The 17,477-nt window shown below is 36.7% G+C and overlaps 2 protein-coding genes across 4 annotated transcripts; one reads left to right on the top strand and one right to left on the bottom strand.

The window, feature by feature from the left end:
• Nucleotides 1-6,175: 6,175 nt before the first annotated feature.
• On the top strand, nucleotides 6,176-9,833 carry LOC107473219 (nucleolar GTP-binding protein 1). Of its 2 annotated transcripts, none has more exons than XM_016092769.3 (3): nucleotides 6,176-6,679; nucleotides 7,239-9,279; nucleotides 9,569-9,833. In XM_016092769.3, the coding sequence occupies exon 2, from the start codon at nucleotides 7,253-7,255 to the stop codon at nucleotides 9,272-9,274; it is 2,022 nt and encodes a 673-aa protein (XP_015948255.1). In that variant the 5' UTR covers nucleotides 6,176-6,679; nucleotides 7,239-7,252; the 3' UTR covers nucleotides 9,275-9,279; nucleotides 9,569-9,833. The 2 variants fall into 2 exon arrangements, with proteins under 2 accessions (XP_015948255.1, XP_015948254.1); XM_016092768.3 differs by having other exon boundaries at nucleotides 9,566-9,833.
• A 150-nt stretch (nucleotides 9,834-9,983) lies between these two features.
• Nucleotides 9,984-17,258, bottom strand: LOC107473220 (uncharacterized). 2 transcript variants are annotated; one of them, XM_021134854.2, is made up of 15 exons: nucleotides 16,876-17,258; nucleotides 16,535-16,723; nucleotides 16,407-16,447; nucleotides 15,210-15,543; nucleotides 15,029-15,102; nucleotides 14,784-14,867; nucleotides 14,404-14,697; nucleotides 14,097-14,236; nucleotides 13,607-13,694; nucleotides 13,182-13,364; nucleotides 12,787-12,948; nucleotides 12,480-12,673; nucleotides 11,774-11,924; nucleotides 11,292-11,457; nucleotides 9,984-11,119 (listed from the first exon to the last, which is right to left on the bottom strand). In XM_021134854.2, exons 4-15 carry the CDS (start codon nucleotides 15,514-15,516, stop codon nucleotides 11,097-11,099), a joined length of 1,866 nt encoding a protein of 621 aa, XP_020990513.1. In that variant the 5' UTR covers nucleotides 15,517-15,543; nucleotides 16,407-16,447; nucleotides 16,535-16,723; nucleotides 16,876-17,258; the 3' UTR covers nucleotides 9,984-11,096. The 2 variants fall into 2 exon arrangements, with proteins under 2 accessions (XP_020990513.1, XP_020990515.1); XM_021134856.2 differs by lacking the exon at nucleotides 16,407-16,447 and having other exon boundaries at nucleotides 10,288-11,119; nucleotides 16,535-16,791; nucleotides 16,876-16,985.
• Nucleotides 17,259-17,477: the final 219 nt, after the last annotated feature.

The following is a 17,477-nucleotide window of genomic DNA, read 5'->3' as shown; positions in this document are numbered from 1 at the left end:
GGGACGGGTCGGGTACCCACGGGTTCGGGTACTCCTGCCACCCCTAAGGGACGGGTAGGGGTTAGGTGGGTACCCACGAGTTTGGGTAGTCTTGTCACCCTAGACGAGCTTAACATTGGCCGGACATTACCATACTCATCAAACACAAGCGGGTAGTGTTGTCACCCTAGACGAGCTTAACATCAGTCGGACATTAACCATACTCATCAGACACAAGCATGAAGGGAAAATGGCCACTTTACATAGAGGTAAGATCCTTATTGCCCTTATACCCATGCAGCTATTTCTAGTTTTCAATATACCTTTCCACTTCCTCTAAATTAACCTCCTTATCAACAAATTTAGTTTCGGTGAAATCCACTGTAGCTTCTTTTTCATTTACCCTTTTTCTTTTATACCCAACCTTCTTTCGTGGCGATGCTTGATTCACCTCGGCCCCTCTTTCAGCATTTGCAATATTACTCGACCATTCCTTATCCACATTCTTCTCTTTAAAGAAAGCACACAAACTACTCGATGTAACCTTCGGCGCTTTCTCACCTGCAAAACAACACACAAACAACAATCAATGCCAAAACACTATAACATTAGCAGAACACCAACTCTTTTTACATTACCTAAATACTCGGTCAAGGATTCTTTATCAGACTCCAACTCAAGCAACTCAGCAATAGCCAATAACCTTGACGACGATATGTTATTTACTAGAAACTCCACAATCATTTCATCTCTATACTCCATCCGATCCATTCCTAGTATCTGACGCGGTGACGCATGCCAAAACAAAGGAAACCTTTCCACAAAAAACTCATCAACATAAAACGGATACTCTTGCTTAGACGACCTAACTTTCACAAACATTTTCTTAAATCCTTTGAACGACAATTTGTAAAGAATAAATATAGCCCAGTTAGGAGCACTAGCCAAGTTCAACCATAACCCATTCCTCACCTCTTTCGCCTGAAACAAAACAAAAAACACCTCCAGCGATGGTTCAATTTCAAGAAAAACCATTAATATCTCAAACCCTCTCACGAATTCCAAGAATTTGGATGCAATTGAGAAGGTGCACATTTCATTTGTGTCAAAACACCACATTCGAGGGAAGTAAAGGGAAACTCAATTCCCAACTCCATAAACAAACAAACATACATAAAAAATACTCAAATTCCTTTCTTATATGACATATGCAATCAGACTGCCACCGCTGTCGTTCTTGAAAAGCCGAGATATACCCTAGGTCGGATGTGCTATATCCCTCCACAACTTACCACGCAGGAATATTTGCTATATTGGTATTTTAATCGGTCAAGTGTTTGCCGTGGTTTAAAACTGCTGCTGAATTCTAATTTGTTTTTGAAACCCAATGTTTATATTATGGTGATTCAGTTTACTGCTGCGAAATTCTTTGTTATTTTTTTAATTCTTTTTATTGGTTGAATACATTTCTTTTTTCTGTTTAATAATCAATAATTTTTTATTTTATATCATTTTTATTATTTTAAAATATTTATTAAAAATTCATTGAAATAACATTCAACTGCAAAATAAAATTGCTAAGTGAATAAAGTATATTATATACAACTGATTTAATAGTTGAACTTTTTATGTCCAATTAAAAATTTTCTCCAAAGAAATCTTTATTCCCATTTTTATTTCTACGGTATCTTCCAATCCGATAGACCAAGGATTAATTCGTCGCGCGCAATACTAAATTCTATTTAAAGGTTTGTTGTTGGCCAATGAGTTGCTGCATGCATAAAGCAAGATTCAAACTCTGACACTTATTTAAATAGACTAGTAAATTAACCACTAGACTAAGTTAACTTGGTTGCGAACCTTATATATACTTGACTTAAATATTACTTTTTCTGTTCGGCTAAAAAATTAAATAATAGATATTGACAAATAGAGCTACCTCCATAAAACAAATATTATTAGGGAATATTTTTTACTTATTTATTCATTGAGAAGAACAGCACTCAGAATTTGACATGCGCAGTGTGCTCAGAATCTTGCTCAACCCTATTTAATAAAATTAAAAAGAAAAAAAAAACTGTATACAAATCTTCGAAACTAACAATGGAATAAAGGATAGCAACATTATTACAATATATTATACTGTAAATACTTCTATCTGTATTATTTGCTAACAATCACGCCAATTTCGGCATTCTATGTGTCTCTTTGATTTGATCTGTGACTTTAAATTAGGAGATATGTGTATTTATGTTGTATGTAATTTAGACACTAATAATCTCTATTAATTAGTTGAATTGCTCAAAACCGTGATTTGCGCCTTCTCATATTATTGTCGGTTCCCATCTATTGTCCCACCTTTTCCATAATTAGAAAAATAAAAATACGTCTCACGTTGAAAGTGAGTTTGTAATAACTAATGACTTAGTACCGGGAAAATTTAGATAAAGTCAATTTTGTACGAAATTAATAATTAAGAATAATTAAATAAAAATTTAATTAAATTATTTAATAATTTTTAATTATTAATTTTATATAAAACTAATTATATCTAAATTTTTATTGTCTAATATTCAATTTTAAATAAGTTAAAGGACTTTATTCACTTGCATAAAAAGAGAGAGATTTTATACTTGCATTATCTCTCAATGGTGAACACGGAACAGAGCAAAAAGTGCAACCTCTTAATATTTTCGTACAGTATTTGAGATTATAAACATAGTTATTAGAATTAAATTAGTAATTAAATCGATTAAATTACTGATTTATTAGATTATTAATTTTAGGCGTGAAGTTAGATGAAATATTAGAAAAGATTAAAAATATTTATATAATAAAATAAAAATAAAATAAAATTTTAAAAAAAATTAAACTAAAATTTATATATAATTTACACGTAAAAAGTTAAAATTAAAAAAGGCTATTACTCTCCTTTATCATTATGTGGCTCTATTCTGATTGGTTCAATCGATAGATTATAAATTGAATCGATTAATTCAATCTCACATAAATAAAAATATAAAATAATCAACACAGAACAACATATATACAATAATATATATAACAACAACAACATAGAACAACAATGAACAATATATTACACTATAAAACAATATATTACGCTATAAAATAAAAAATTGAATAATTTACCAAGAATCAACAAATTATAATCAACCAAATATAATCAATAACAAATTTAGAATTCAACTCAACTATAATACAAATTTAACTCTAAATCCCACTATATTTCCATCACAAAAAAATTACTAAATATTCCTCCCATATGCAATGAATTCAACTATTCATCTTCATTTGTTTCTAATTTTCAAATTCAAAATTTTCAAACACTGAATCCTAGCCTCTCTAAAACACTGTATCTAATGACCATCACAAGATTCAAATTCACTACCGATCTAATCATTTCAATATCACACATCAAAATAAAGACAAATTTGGAATTTTTTTTTTAAACAGAGGCAAATTCATAATCACAAGCAAAAAATTTCAGTACTACAATATTAATCAACAAATTTAATCAACCAAATATAATCAACTACAATATAGATTCAACAAATTTAGTTAATCAACATCATTAATCAGTTAATCAATATTATTATTCCAAAAAAGGTAGAACTCTGTCTCTCGTGGATTAACTGATTAGTTATAATGATGTTGATTAACTGATTAATGATGTTGATTAACTGAATTTGTTGAATTTTGATTGTGGTTGATTATATTTGGTTGATTATAATTTGTTGATTAATATTATAATGCTGAAAATTTTTGCTTGTGATTATGAATTTGCCCCTGTTAATAAAAACTCTCCAAATCTGTCTTTATTTTGATGTTTGATATTGAAATGATTAGATCTGTGGTGGATTTGAATGCTGCAGTGGTCATTAGATACGGAAATGGATCCTCTCCAGTTTTTTCAACACTTGACAAAATACAGTGCAATCTCTTACCTTTGATTTTAATAGTGGGACCAGAAATAAATAAGAGAGAGAGTGTGGTGAATGGTTAGATTAAACACTGCACACCATCCAGTTTTTTATTCACTGGAGAGGATCCACTCCCATTAGATACAGTGCTTTGGAGAGGTTAGGATTCAGTGTTTGAAAATTTTAAATTTGAAAATTAGAAACAGTTGAAGATGAATAGTTGAACTCATTGTATATGGGAGGAAGATTTAGTAATTTTATATGATGGGAATATAGTGGGATTTAGAGTTGAATTTGTATTATAGTTGAATTGAATTCTAAATTTGTTATTGATTATATTTGATTAATTATAACTTGTTGATTCCTGGCAGATTATTCAACTTTTTATTTTATAGTGTAATATATTGTTTGTTACTGTTCTATGCTGTTGCTGTTGTATATATATTATTGTATTTATATTGTTTTATGTTGATTATTTTATATTTTTATTTTTGTGGGACCGGTTAACTGGTTCAACCTGTGATCTATCGGTTGAACTAGTAACCCAGTGACCTGATAACTTGATCAGTTTAATTATTGGTTCGATTCTGACAACTATGCTTTTTCAACAAGAAGGTGTTGGTGTTGAAACGAGCTGCCACCTCAAACCAAATCATCTCTAGAACCCTTTCTTCATTTCTCAGCATACGTTTTGAACCAACGCGATTCAAGGTAAGTCCTACTTTTGATTTCTTTGCCTCTATTCATTCACATTTTGCTCAATTTCACTTTCTGCCAAGGTTCTGAAAATCGGTTCAAACTGATTGAACGATGAACCAATGAGATTTGTGGTTCAATTAAAAACGATAGAGTATATATCCATTTTGGTCCTCAAAAAATTTTAGACTGGGCACTTTAGTCCCCAACTAAAATTAATTATTCGATTGGTCCCTAACAATTAATTCCGTCAGTCACTCAGGTCCTTTACTCCGTTAATTCTAACGGAGGACAAAATAGTTCTTGACAACTCTAACAGGGGACAAAATGGTCCTTGATCTCCTCTGTTCGGAAACAACAGTGTTCTCTCCCAATTTCCATCATATATCGCATAACACTAACAGTCTAACACTATAACTTCAAACTACACAATGCACACTTTATAAATTTAATATTTACAAGAAAAAAAATCCTCAACTTGTTCTCAACCAAGTCATACCTAGGAAACGAATGCTTATGTCTCTGAACTAGTTGTCGTCTTCGATGGATCCCATGAATCTAGACAGCAAGTCTAATTTGTTAAGACTCGTCGTCGTCATTGCCATCTGCTTCTTCCTCTGCCCTAACATCTCCATGACCACATTGTCCACCACTCCAATCGCTTCCTTCAGCTTCTTCTCCATACCAATGTTCAGTAATCGTTTCAGTTTCTATATGAGCGGCAACGGCGACATTGCTCGTTGTGATAACTTGGATGCGAGGTCGAAATTGTCTGCCAACTTGGACTCCGAGAAAGAAGGAATGAAGCACTCAGTGTCTATTTCAAATGAGAATTTGTATATGATGTCGAAGGAGAATCTTCTCATAATGTTCTAACGTCCAACAATCTATATTGCTTGCCGGAGAGTGGAGAAAGGCATGCCTTTGGAGTAGTTGTAGAACTTGGTCTTGAGGATGTCGTGGACGTTGTCAGGGTTGGAGGTGATGTTATCAAAGACGTGAAAGTGGATACTTTTGGTGAGTGAAGTGCAGAGGAGATGGATGTACCAGTCACAAAGATTTAGAAAGTGTGTGGTCCATGATATGTTGAGATAGGTGCGACACGTGTGACAATTACACCATGACTTAATCTTGGAGCTAAAGAGGAGGAAGAAAAAGATGAAAAAGAAGATTGTGAAGGTGAAGAAGGAGAGTATGAATGTTAGAGTTATGCGAGATATGATAAAAATTGGGGAAGAACAGTGTCGTTTTCGAATAAAGGGGTCATGGATTATTTTGTCCCTTGTTAGAGTTGTCAATGATTATTTTGTCCCATGTTAGAGTTTTCAGGGACCATTTTGTGTTCCGTTAGAGTTGATGGAGCCAAAAGCCTAAGTGACGGACAAAATTAATTGTTTGAGAACCAAAATAGATATATACTCAAAACTATAATGGCCAAATTTAAAAACCACTGTCAAACTGTCGAACCGGTCAGTCAAATTGAATCGTGACCGACCGATTTTCAAAAATTTCCTCAAACGGCTTCGTTTTGTTTCAAACTCCAAAAAAAACCCTAACCAAATTGCAGCACCCTCACTCACTCACTCCTCCTTCCAGCCCCCTTCCTGATTCAGGAAGCAACCCTAGCCTCCAAACTCCAAAGGCTCAAACGGCAACCCTAGCCTCCACTCACTCACTCACCCTCTCTTAACCAGTTAATCCTAAAGGCCTCCCTAGTCCCTTGATTCATCAACTCATCATCAACACTCATCAGCCAGCCACCACCAGCTGGAGCAGGCAGCAGCTCCTACCATCGCCGAACTCCTCTCCTCGGCCAGAGCTCACCGTCGCCGCCGGAATTGTGACCGACAGAGGGTGCAGTCGCGGAACGTCTCTGCCACTCACCATCTTCTCCTCGCCGTGGAATCTCTGCTCTGAGCTCTTCTCGTTGCCATCGCGAACTGCTCCTGCTCGGCTCCTGGCGTCTCTCTCAAGCTCTCTCTCTATCTCTACGAGGTCGCTGTCAGTGCCGTGTTCCTCCGAGCTCACTCTGTCACCGCCGTTCCTCCCCCGGCGTCTCACCGGTAGGCCATTTCTTCTTCAGTTTCATCTTTATTTTCTAGTTAATTTTTAAGATTCTGAGCTGAATGTGTGTTCTGAAATTGGATTCTGAAGTTATTGTTGGCATGAAGTTTTTTAGTTGTTGCAGTTGGTTCTGTTGTTGCCGAATTTGTGTTGTTGCTTCATTGTAATTACTAATTTGCAATCATATATAATTTCTGTTGTTACTGATTTTAGATATGAAATTGTTGTTGATGATTGCTGAATTGTTGCTTGATTCTGGCAAGATTGAACGCATATCTGGTTGTTAGCGATGATTGAACCATCTTAAAGCTCTCCCTTACATAACTTGAATCATTGAATGATTAGCTATGCTATTCTGTACTCTATATTCTGTATTCTTGGTGTTGAATTCCTGCAATTCAATTCGCTAGTTTCCTTAGCTAAGAAAACCTAAATCTCCTCATTCTCTGCTTAAAACTAGTATTATTGATCAATTAGTGTGGGAATATGTTTTAAACTTCGATTCTTGCAGTGCCTCCACCTTTTTGTGCATTTCATTTTAATCTGTGTCTGGGATAGGTTGATTCAACACAATGGTGCAGTATAACTTCAAGAAGATTACGGTAGTGCCGAATGGGAAGGACTTTGTTGACATCATCCTCTCCCGTACCCAGCGCCAGACACCAACCGTCGTGCACAAAGGATATGCAATTTCCCGTCTCCGTCAGTTTTATATGCGAAAAGTGAAGTACACTCAACAAAATTTCCATGACAAGATCTCTACCATCATTGATGAGTTTCCTCGCCTCGACGATATTCACCCGTTCTACGGAGATCTCCTCCACGTGCTCTACAACAAAGACCATTACAAGCTTGCACTTGGACAGATCAACACCGCCAGGAATCTTATTGGTAAGATTGCAAAAGACTATGTGAAGCTGTTGAAGTATGGTGACTCACTGTACCGGTGCAAGTGTCTGAAGGTTGCTGCTCTTGGTCGCATGTGCACTGTCATCAAGAGGATTGGCCCGAGTTTGGCTTACCTCGAACAGGTTAGGCAACATATGGCTAGGCTTCCGTCGATAGATCCAAACACCAGGACTATTTTGATTTGTGGCTACCCTAATGTTGGCAAGAGTTCATTCATTAACAAAATTACAAGAGCTGATGTGGATGTGCAGCCTTATGCTTTCACCACAAAGTCGCTGTTCGTTGGCCACACAGACTACAAATACCTGAGGTACCAAGTAATTGATACACCGGGTATTTTGGACAGGCCTTTTGAGGATCGAAATATTATTGAGATGTGCAGTATTACTGCTTTAGCTCATCTGAGAGCTGCAATACTGTTTTTCTTGGATATATCTGGGTCTTGTGGTTATAGTATTGCTCAGCAGGCAGCTCTATTTCACAGCATTAAGTCTTTGTTTATGAACAAGCCGCTGATCATAGTGTGCAACAAGACCGACTTGCAACCACTGGAGGGGATATCTGAGGAAGACATGAAGCTGGTCATCGAGATGAAATCCGAAGCCTTGAAGACTGTAATTGGCCAAGGAGGTGAGGCAACAAGTGATGACAGTGTGTTGTTGACCATGAGCACTTTGACAGAGGAAGGGGTGATTTCTGTGAAAAATGCAGCATGTGAGAGGCTACTGAATCAGAGGGTGGAGGTGAAGATGAAGTCAAAGAAAATTAATGACTGCTTGAATAGGTTTCATGTTGCGATACCAAAACAACGTGACCAGAAGGAAAGGCCACCATGCATTCCTCAGGCTGTTTTGGAAGCTAAAGCAAAAGCAGCAGCTGAAAAGGAAAAGAGAAAAACCGAGAAGGATCTGGAGAATGCGAATGGTGGAGCAGGTGTATACTCAATGAACTTGAGGAAGCATTACATTTTGGCTAATGATGAATGGAAAGAAGATATACTGCCAGAAATTTTGGATGGTCACAATGTGTATGACTTCATTGATCCTGATATTCTCCAAAGGGTTGAAGAGTTGGAAAGAGAAGAGGGCATAAGACAGGCAGAAGAGGAAAATGGCGAGTTTGAGATTGATGGAGCTGAGTTGACTCCAGAACAGCAAGCAGCTTTAGCTGAGATTAGAAAAAAGAAAAGCTTGCTCATCCAACAGCATAGGATTAAGAAGAGCAATGCGGAGAGCCGGCCAACTGTTCCTAGGAAATTCGACAAAGACAAGAAATTCACATCTGAGAGGATGGGTAGGCAGTTGTCTTCTCTGGGGCTTGATCCCAGTCTGGCAATCCAGAGAATGCGAAGTAGGTCTGTCTCTAGGAGAGGTCGGAAGAGGGACAGGTCACCTGATGGTGGAGACAGTATGGATGTTGATGGTGATACACCCGACAAGAAGCAGCGCCTGAGTAGGTCACGTTCACGATCCAGGTCTGTATCTCGCCCACCACATGAAGTTGTGCCCGGAGAGGGCTTAAAGGACTCTGCACAAAAGATCAAGGCGATTAAACTTGCAAAGAAGTCTGTCAAGAAGAGAAACAAGCAAGCTCGCCGCGGAGAAGCTGATAGAGTCATACCAACTCTTAAGCCGAAGCACTTGTTTTCTGGAAAGCGCTCCACTGGAAAAACCGATAGGCGCTGAAAAAGGTAATGTTTTTGGCCTTTACATCTTATTCTTTGTGCATCTTGCTTTACTAAGTCTACTAACTCTCCACAAACCTTAGATTTCATTGCATGCTTCTGTAGCTGTTGACTGCTGTCATGCCAAAGTTACTTCTGTAGTTAAGTCTATTTTATACATACATTAGATTTCATTACATGCATGCTCTTGTAGCTGTTGAATGCTGACATGCCAAAATTTCATCACTAGTTAGTTTTCCCTTGCACATACATTTATTCTGATCCTATAAGTTGGTTCTTCATTTTTTCTCAGCAGGGGAAATTGTTTTATGCTGGTTGTTGGAGAAGTTTCTCGGCATTACTTGAGGCTGCCAAAAGGTTTGTTTCTCTATATTAGTGATACTGTGTTAGATTTAAGTATGCTAATGTTGCCAAAATTTGATTATATACCTCTGCTTCAATTTTATTTTAGAATTTTCACTGTCTGTTGCACAGCTTGCATTATTCATAGTTGTATGTTTTGTCAAATTTTGGGGACCTTATAATATAGTTATTTGAACGAATGAAGATGGTTGAGCTTTTTTAAATGTTTCGTCACGTAAACTCGAAAGTAAATAAGTATTTTTTCAGCATTCTGCATCGTTTGGTCTGAACTTGTTCCAAGCTTTTGTGTAGTTATTGGAAGTTTAGCATTACAAGTTTAGTGCGCATCAAAGGGTAATTTATCACAAGTATTTCGCATTATTGCAGGATTGGAAAAAAGGCTGTACTTAGAGTATAATATAGGTAGTCTAACATGAGAATTATATCACTAATTCCGCAATTTGAATCCGTAGTTTTGGGTGATACGGAATCAACTCTAGTTATTCATTGTTCTAAGATTCCCTCACATAAGTTTAATGCCTAGTAAGTAAACAAAATTGAAGTTCCTAGAACTACAAGTGTATGAAAATATAGTAGTTACCGATTATAAAGAGGAAGAAGTGCTTGGATGCATTAGAAAATCATACTATACCTAATGCTTATGGTAATTTATTAATTAATTTGTTAGCTCCAAATGGATATTGTCAAATATTTTGGGTTTAGGTTTCGGTTTGTTGTATTGAATCAAGTTTTATTCTTAGTATGTTGGGTAACAAATGTGTTTGAGGCCCGCAGATTTAAAAACAAAACAATGAAAATACCGTTTCTGCAGATAAAAGAACTTAGTATATCAAGACCCCAAAAAAAGCGACTTGGTATATCATAACGAAGATGTCAATGAAATCCTCATACCATACCTACTTTCCTTAGACAGTTAATGCGGTCAGAATTGTAAGTTTTGATGTTTCCTGTATTGTATTTGCTGATGGTGATTGGCTAAGTCACTTGGCCGTGTTGCACTCCCAAGTGGCAAAGTAAGATGTAGCCTAGCTTATTATATGGCATAAAGGTAACAATTACTTGGTAACAATTTGTTTAACCATCACTAATTGCATGTTCAGCATTAAAAAGATTGAATACTTGGTAATTGAATAACATATATTTGATGTAACAACTTCTATACATAAATTTACAATGTATTTGTTGACGATTGAATATGCTTAAGGATTACAAAAACATTCTGATCACTGTAAATAATAAGTTAGTATCATCCACATTTCAGGCGCATTTCCCATCATTTTGGAGCTTTCAATAGTCTTGATAGATTTCAGCTTGCACGTATTGGGCAATCTTTGTATTGCTGATTCTAAGACCCCTTCTTTTTGACCAACACAAACAGAACCAGAACCACTTTTTCCATGATAAAATGTCTGATCTTTATAGTGTAATTGATGCCAAATTTTAATCAATTGATGAAAGATTCATTTGGATTCTTGTGCTTTGCCTGTGAGAAAATCAATTAGCAAGTTCATATATTCATGTCCATAGCATTCTTAACGTGAACCATTTTAGGGGATGAGACAAGAAAATTAGAAAATGATGATCGAAAGCAGGAAAACAGAAAACAAATTAGAAGAAAATATATAATTGATATCACAAGCACCTCAAACACTGACCTTCATCTTTTCCCACTCTCCTTCTGCTACGCCACAAAAGTCGAATGGGTGTACCAGAAAAACCAGCATCAGTACGCAGTTGCCTCTCCATATAGCGGCGGTAAGTCTCGGGAAAAAGTTTTGCATCATTGACAAAGAACACAAATGTAGGGGGCCTTATAGCAGCCTGCAAGGGAACAACACCCAGCAAGAGTGTATATGATAATAAGTAATTAAATTGCATTATGACTTGTGAGTATGTCAAGCAGAAACAACCCACCTTATGATTGATCCAGTTGGCATTAATCATATCATTCATGTTCTCATTGGTAAAAGTTTTCACCAGTAAAATATATTATTCATTTTAACATCTTAACAAATGCAAAGGGCTTTATTCCGGCATTAAAAATAAAGGCAACAGGACAACAAACAGGGATTCATACAAACATCTAAGCTAAAGGCATACAATAGCAACTATTACAAGCATCATTACATGGACATACCTGTGTACAATAGTAAACACGCCCTCTTTTACCAGCTCGTGTCCTAGGAGGAGGCTTAAAAGCCACTGCTTCCAGCACTACTTGATTTAGTATAGAAGTTCCGAGTCTTCTTGATCTCTCCTTTTCAACCTCACTAGCAGCATCAATAATCCTTTGTTCAAAAAAGCAAAAGGGAATCAGCAATTGTCTCAGAGGATCAACTCCAATAAAAGATTTCAATCCTGAGTAAGTCATAATATCATGACAAATATGGCACTAAATTATTGTCTACCTCCAAGAAACCTATCCACCATAATTGATCTAAAGCATTAATTACACTCTATAGTAAGGGAGAAAAGAAAGCCTGTAAGGCTGTAACTGAAATAGAGAATTTGTTTGAAATAGCCGAGTCCATTTCCATGAGCATAACTCAAGCCCTATAAATAATTTATGAAATCATTTTGGTAGTACTAGTCTAGTATAGACTATTTATGCAATGGAGATTATGTAACTACCACCTTCCCTATATAGCAAACCCTAAATTTCAACAAAATATAACAAATTGGGCTCATTCACAATTGCAATTTCAAGCTGATATTTATTTATAAAGATGAACTCCGCAGAAGGGTGAACCCGTTTTTAAGGAAAAGATGGAGTAAGTCACAGAATGAACGACTCGTATATGATGCAGATTAAATTTATCAATAATATTTCAGCTAAAACATACTTGTCAACACTATGGCCAGCTATTGCAGTAGAATAAACAATTGGAGCCCAGTCAAGTATTCGAAGCTTCTCTCTGACATCTTGCTCATAGTATGTTGCAGTCTGCTGGTTCTTATTTGGTATTGTATCCCACTTGTTAACAACTATTACACAACCTTTCCCTTCTTGTTCTATTCTTTCAGCTATCTTGTAGTCCTTCAAAACATATTCATAGATGTGTGAGGAAAAATAAATTAAATAAATGAATAACCAGTGTATGAAAATTGATTATGAACTAGAATACATAAAATAAAAGCATCTATCAGAACCTGTTCTGTGATACAAGCCATGGCCTCAATTACAAGGGCAACAACATCAGAACGGCGAATAGCACGAAATGCTCTATTCACCGACAAAGCCTCTGTGGTACTTCCAGCTGAGGCTACAGCTGCTCTTTTCCTGATTCCGGCAGTATCAATAAGCTGGAATTTCTACAGAAAGAATACCAGAAGTCAATTATCATGTTGACCCAAAATTCAAAAAGCTCATACAAATATAATTATGGTCCAAGTAAATTAGCCATATGAACCAAGTGGGAAAACCTTATAACTAACAAATCCTTCCTAGTTTTCATTCTCACAGCATAAATTCATAAAACAAGTTATTGAGTAGTCATTAGCTTCACAAAAATTGAATTACTGGATAGTCACCAAAAGAATCAAACCTGGCCATCTGGTCCGGTAAATTCAGTATCAATGGCATCACGTGTAGTGCCACTGACAGGGCTTACTATTGTTCTGTCCTCACCAACTAGTGCATTCAAAATGCTACTTTTGCCAACATTTGGTCTGCCAACAATTGAGATTGCAGGAACATAATCTTCTTCTTCATCAATATTGTTTGGCTCCTATTGTTTTGCAAAAATAAATCATAAATTAAACAAGCTCGGGATTCAAATAAGATTAAAACAAGCTGATCTATGATGGTAATTATAGTATTTTCAATGAAGTGCCCATGATTTGTTACTGTTTTGGAGAAAGCATGATTTAGTCAAACCAACTTTCTTGTGACATGAAAAAAGATAGGACCCAAAGTTAGCTATTATCAATGATATATACAGAAGAAAATTCAATCTTCATAGAAACCAACCTCAACTTTTTGCAACCCTGAACAAACAAGATCAAGAAGATCTCCAGTTCCAGTGCCTGATATAGCTGATATTGGAATTGGTTCAAACCTGATATAGTAGCAAGTAATATATGTTAGATTCAAAACTACTCATTTGCTCATAACCAGTGGCTTAAGCTTTTGGAAGAGAGAGTTTTTTAACACGGTATCAGAGTCTGCATTATTAAATGTTGGCAAAATTAATCAGTTCCATCTCTGACCTCAACTGGATCTTCAAACCAATCCACAAACAATTCATGCTCATTAAGGCAAATTCAAAACCACGTTTGAAAAATGACATCAAAAGCAAACATAACATATTGTATATCTAGTCCACGATATCCATGCCAAGAGACCATAAAAATAAGAGTGTATCATGATCATGTTGAATTGTGTCTAATCATGCCTCAAGCATGTAACTTTCCCACCAATGACACACCCATGGAAGGAAATCCTCACAGATATAACTTACCCAAGGGACCAAAATTCAGATGCCTGCAAAATTCCTTTGCGTGGAGATTCACACTTGTTAACTGCAAGAATGACACATTTATCTGAGTAGTTTCTACGAAGCCAATCCGCAATCTCCTCATCAGCAGCCGATGGACCTGCCTGTTTAGCATAATCAACTATGATCTTCGGGTGATGATCAGGAGTAGTTTAATAAAACAAGATCATATGACACACTTAATATACATAAAACCCAGATGTTATCAGTCATTACTCACAATAGACTCAATGTGAAAAAAATAAAATATTTTATGCAAGCATCAAAATACCTGACCATCAACGACGAAAACAATAACAGATGATTCTTCGACAGCTGCAACCGCTTGCCTCTCGATCATTGATGGCATCCTGGCAACTGCAGCCTCTCTAGTGGCAAGCGGAATACCATCCATACCAACTGTAGTAGTAATAGCCAGATCTTCCATAACATTAGCTTGTGATTTTGAAAGAGTAAGAACCCCGCCTGTGTCCACCACCATGAATTCACGGTCTCCCCAGTAGGACCTACCATACAAGCGATCCCTAGTCACCCCAGGTTCGTCCACCACAATTGCCCTGTTTCCCTAACAATGTAAGCAGCAAGAAGACAACTTTAAAAACACAGACGAACTTTAATTCCCAATTTAAAGCTCAAAGAAAGATCAAATACCCCAACAAGACGGTTGAACAAGGCTGATTTGCCAACATTTGGCCTCCCTACAATTGCAACTCTTGGGAGAAGGTTGTCAGGGATCTGCCATTCAAATCAGTAACCTCTTTCAAAACCTATTTTATTTCAATGTCTTAAAGATATTGAACTCATAACTACATACAATCATGCAACTGCTCCTGTATTCTCAGATTCCTCCAGAATATAAAGAGTTCCATAATTCAGAAAACAAAGCTGAATGTTACCCTGACATTGTTAGCTCCGATTTTACCCCTCTTGTGTCTTTTAGCTGTTTGCTTAATATCATTTTTCTCGTCATCTGAAATCACCAAACACAAAAAACACAAAAGAAAAATAAAAATAGAGTTACTGAGGAGTTTCGTGAATAAGCAAAATGAAAAGGAGAGTTTAAAAATGTAGAGTGACCAATGGTGAGAATGTGTGAGAGAGAGGTAGAGTAAGCTTCGACAGCCTCCTTGGCTTCTTGCTCTAGCGCGTTGACATCAAGCTCCTCATTTTCATCTTCATTGTCAGTGTCGGAAAATTCGTGGTGGTCAAGTTTGTGGGACGGTTCGTGGCGGTCGTGGGTGGTGCGTAGGGCGGAGCAGGGGAGTGTCCGACGGGAGATGGAAATAGTAGAAAGGAAGGGAGGGGAGAAAGGGAATGAGAAAATCGAGATCAGGGTTTTAGGGATGGAAGTGGGAGCTTGCAAGTGCTGAACAAGAGATGACATTGCAGCAATTCTCAACTCAACTGTTAACTGTTTACAACAAGCAGAGCTAAGCATAGTTATGAGAATTGAACCAGTAATCAATCCGGTCATAAGACGGGATCATTGGGTCACTGGTTTAACTAGTGGGTTACTAGTTGAACCGGTGGATCCAATCACAATTAAATATAAATATAAAATTACAAAAAATAAGCTTAAATTAAAAATTCAAAAGCAAGCCTTCACAAATACATTAATAACAATCAAGTATCAATTCTTAAACATAACTAATAATGCAAAAATAGAAAATAAACTAGTCACTTGTATAAAATCCTTTCTCAATTTAAATGGAGAGCACAGTTCTTAGTTTACTTGCGAAATAGGTTGCGAGAACCAACCGGTTAATGAACCGGTAGAGTGACTGGTTCAATAGTTCAGAGGTTCAACCGGAGTTTAACTGGTTTAATTAAATATAAAATAAAATTATTAAAAATTTAATATATAATTTTAATTATTTAAATTTATTGATCTTAAGTTGATAAAATTTAAAAATTTACAATTTTACCTAATAAATTATCCATAATTTATCATTAAAAATTCACAAGCATCTTCAAACATCAAAATTATAACTAATAAAAATAAAAATGCTCATAAATGACAAATAAGAATAAGAAACATCAGCATAAATAACTCGATCAGAAAAATCAAAATAAACAAAGAAAAATTCCAACATAGCTTTGCACCACAGTATCTTCAACAACTCAGATCAGACAAATAAACAACCAAAATCAACAAATCAGAAAAATCAGCATAAACAATTCAAAATCAGAATCATAGCATAAACAACTCAATTGATTCCAGCGTAGAAATCAATGAATTGAAAGGGCTAAGTTATATGTCTCTGCAATCCCTACCAGTCCAGTCCCACAACATCCGTTTGCAACATTTATAGACCCTGAAATGATTAATTAACTTAAAACATACATGATATGGTGATTATCAATTGCCACCAAATTAAATAGCACATGAGAGCCACACTAACCTGAACTAAAAAGATTTTGTATGATCTTGGGCAGTGCAGCACAGAAATCAATGAATTGAAAGGTAGAACCAGAAAGTGTGGCCTGCAAAGAACTAACAGTTGATGCTAATTGACCATTGAATAATTGAGCTTCTCCATTGACAATATCAGAACACAGTCTTAAAGGTCCTCCTGCTGCAGTTCTACCTCCTGGCAAAGCACCCCAAAGAAAATGTACTCAGAACCCACACTTTTCTTGCTCCGGCATCGTATAGTTGCTTCATCATATAATCATCAATTAACCAACAATAACAATATATAACGGTAAGCATGCATGTTGGAATCGGTGACAAATTAATTACCTTGGCGACGGAGCTTTCCAGCAGAGGAGAGTTCCGCGATGACAATGAAGTGGGGCTGCGGGAGCTGCGGTGACTGCGGGGGCTCCGGTGGCTGCGGTGGCTGAGGGGGCTGTGGGCTGCGGGACTGCGGGGTTGCCTTGTTCTTTGTTGCCTTTTCACTTTTCAGTTTCAGCTCAACCGCGGAGGATGACAGCGGGTGCGAGCTGCGCGAAGGACGACGGACAACAGCTTCGAAGTGTGACTGTGGGAGACGGGTGATGAACAACGGCGGCTGCGACAGCGAGGGAGAGAAAGGGTGAGACAGGGACTGCGACAGTGAGGAGGAGAGTGGAGATGGGCTGAGTCCGTGTGAGAGTTGAGGGAGAGACTGGATTTTGAACTGAAGTGGATAATAAAAAATAAATTAAGACTTATAAATGATAAATGAACACCTATACTAATTTCTTTTGGTGTATAATAAAAAAAATTAAGACTTATAATTATTACGAGTAAAACTCCATAATGGTCCCTCAGATTGAGACCGTGCACCAATGTTACCCCTGACTTTCGAAATGCTCTAATTGCGCCCTTGAGATTGAGCTCCGTGCGAAATCCTGGTCCCT

Source organism: Arachis duranensis, chromosome 2 (genome assembly GCF_000817695.3).
Source record: "Arachis duranensis cultivar V14167 chromosome 2, aradu.V14167.gnm2.J7QH, whole genome shotgun sequence".
Lineage (NCBI taxonomy): Eukaryota > Viridiplantae > Streptophyta > Magnoliopsida > Fabales > Fabaceae > Arachis > Arachis duranensis.
Note: the sequence above shows the minus strand (reverse complement) of the source record. Positions and strands in the feature narration are given on the sequence as shown.

What these genes read in the sequence shown, in the direction of transcription:
- LOC107473219 (XM_016092769.3), top strand. Translation starts at nt 7,253, where the DNA reads ATGGTGCAGTATAACTTCAAGAAGATTACGGTAGTGCCGAATGGGAAG.
- LOC107473220 (XM_021134854.2), bottom strand. Translation starts at nt 15,516, where the DNA reads ATGTCATCTCTTGTTCAGCACTTGCAAGCTCCCACTTCCATCCCTAAA. An exon ending in TGTTCAACCGTCTTGTTGGG is followed by an intron (nt 14,698 to 14,783) that starts GTATTTGATCTT and finishes TTACATTGTTAG; the next exon opens with GGAAACAGGGCAATTGTGGT. An exon ending in GCTGGCCATAGTGTTGACAA is followed by an intron (nt 11,925 to 12,479) that starts GTATGTTTTAGC and finishes TTTTGAACAAAG; the next exon opens with GATTATTGATGCTGCTAGTG.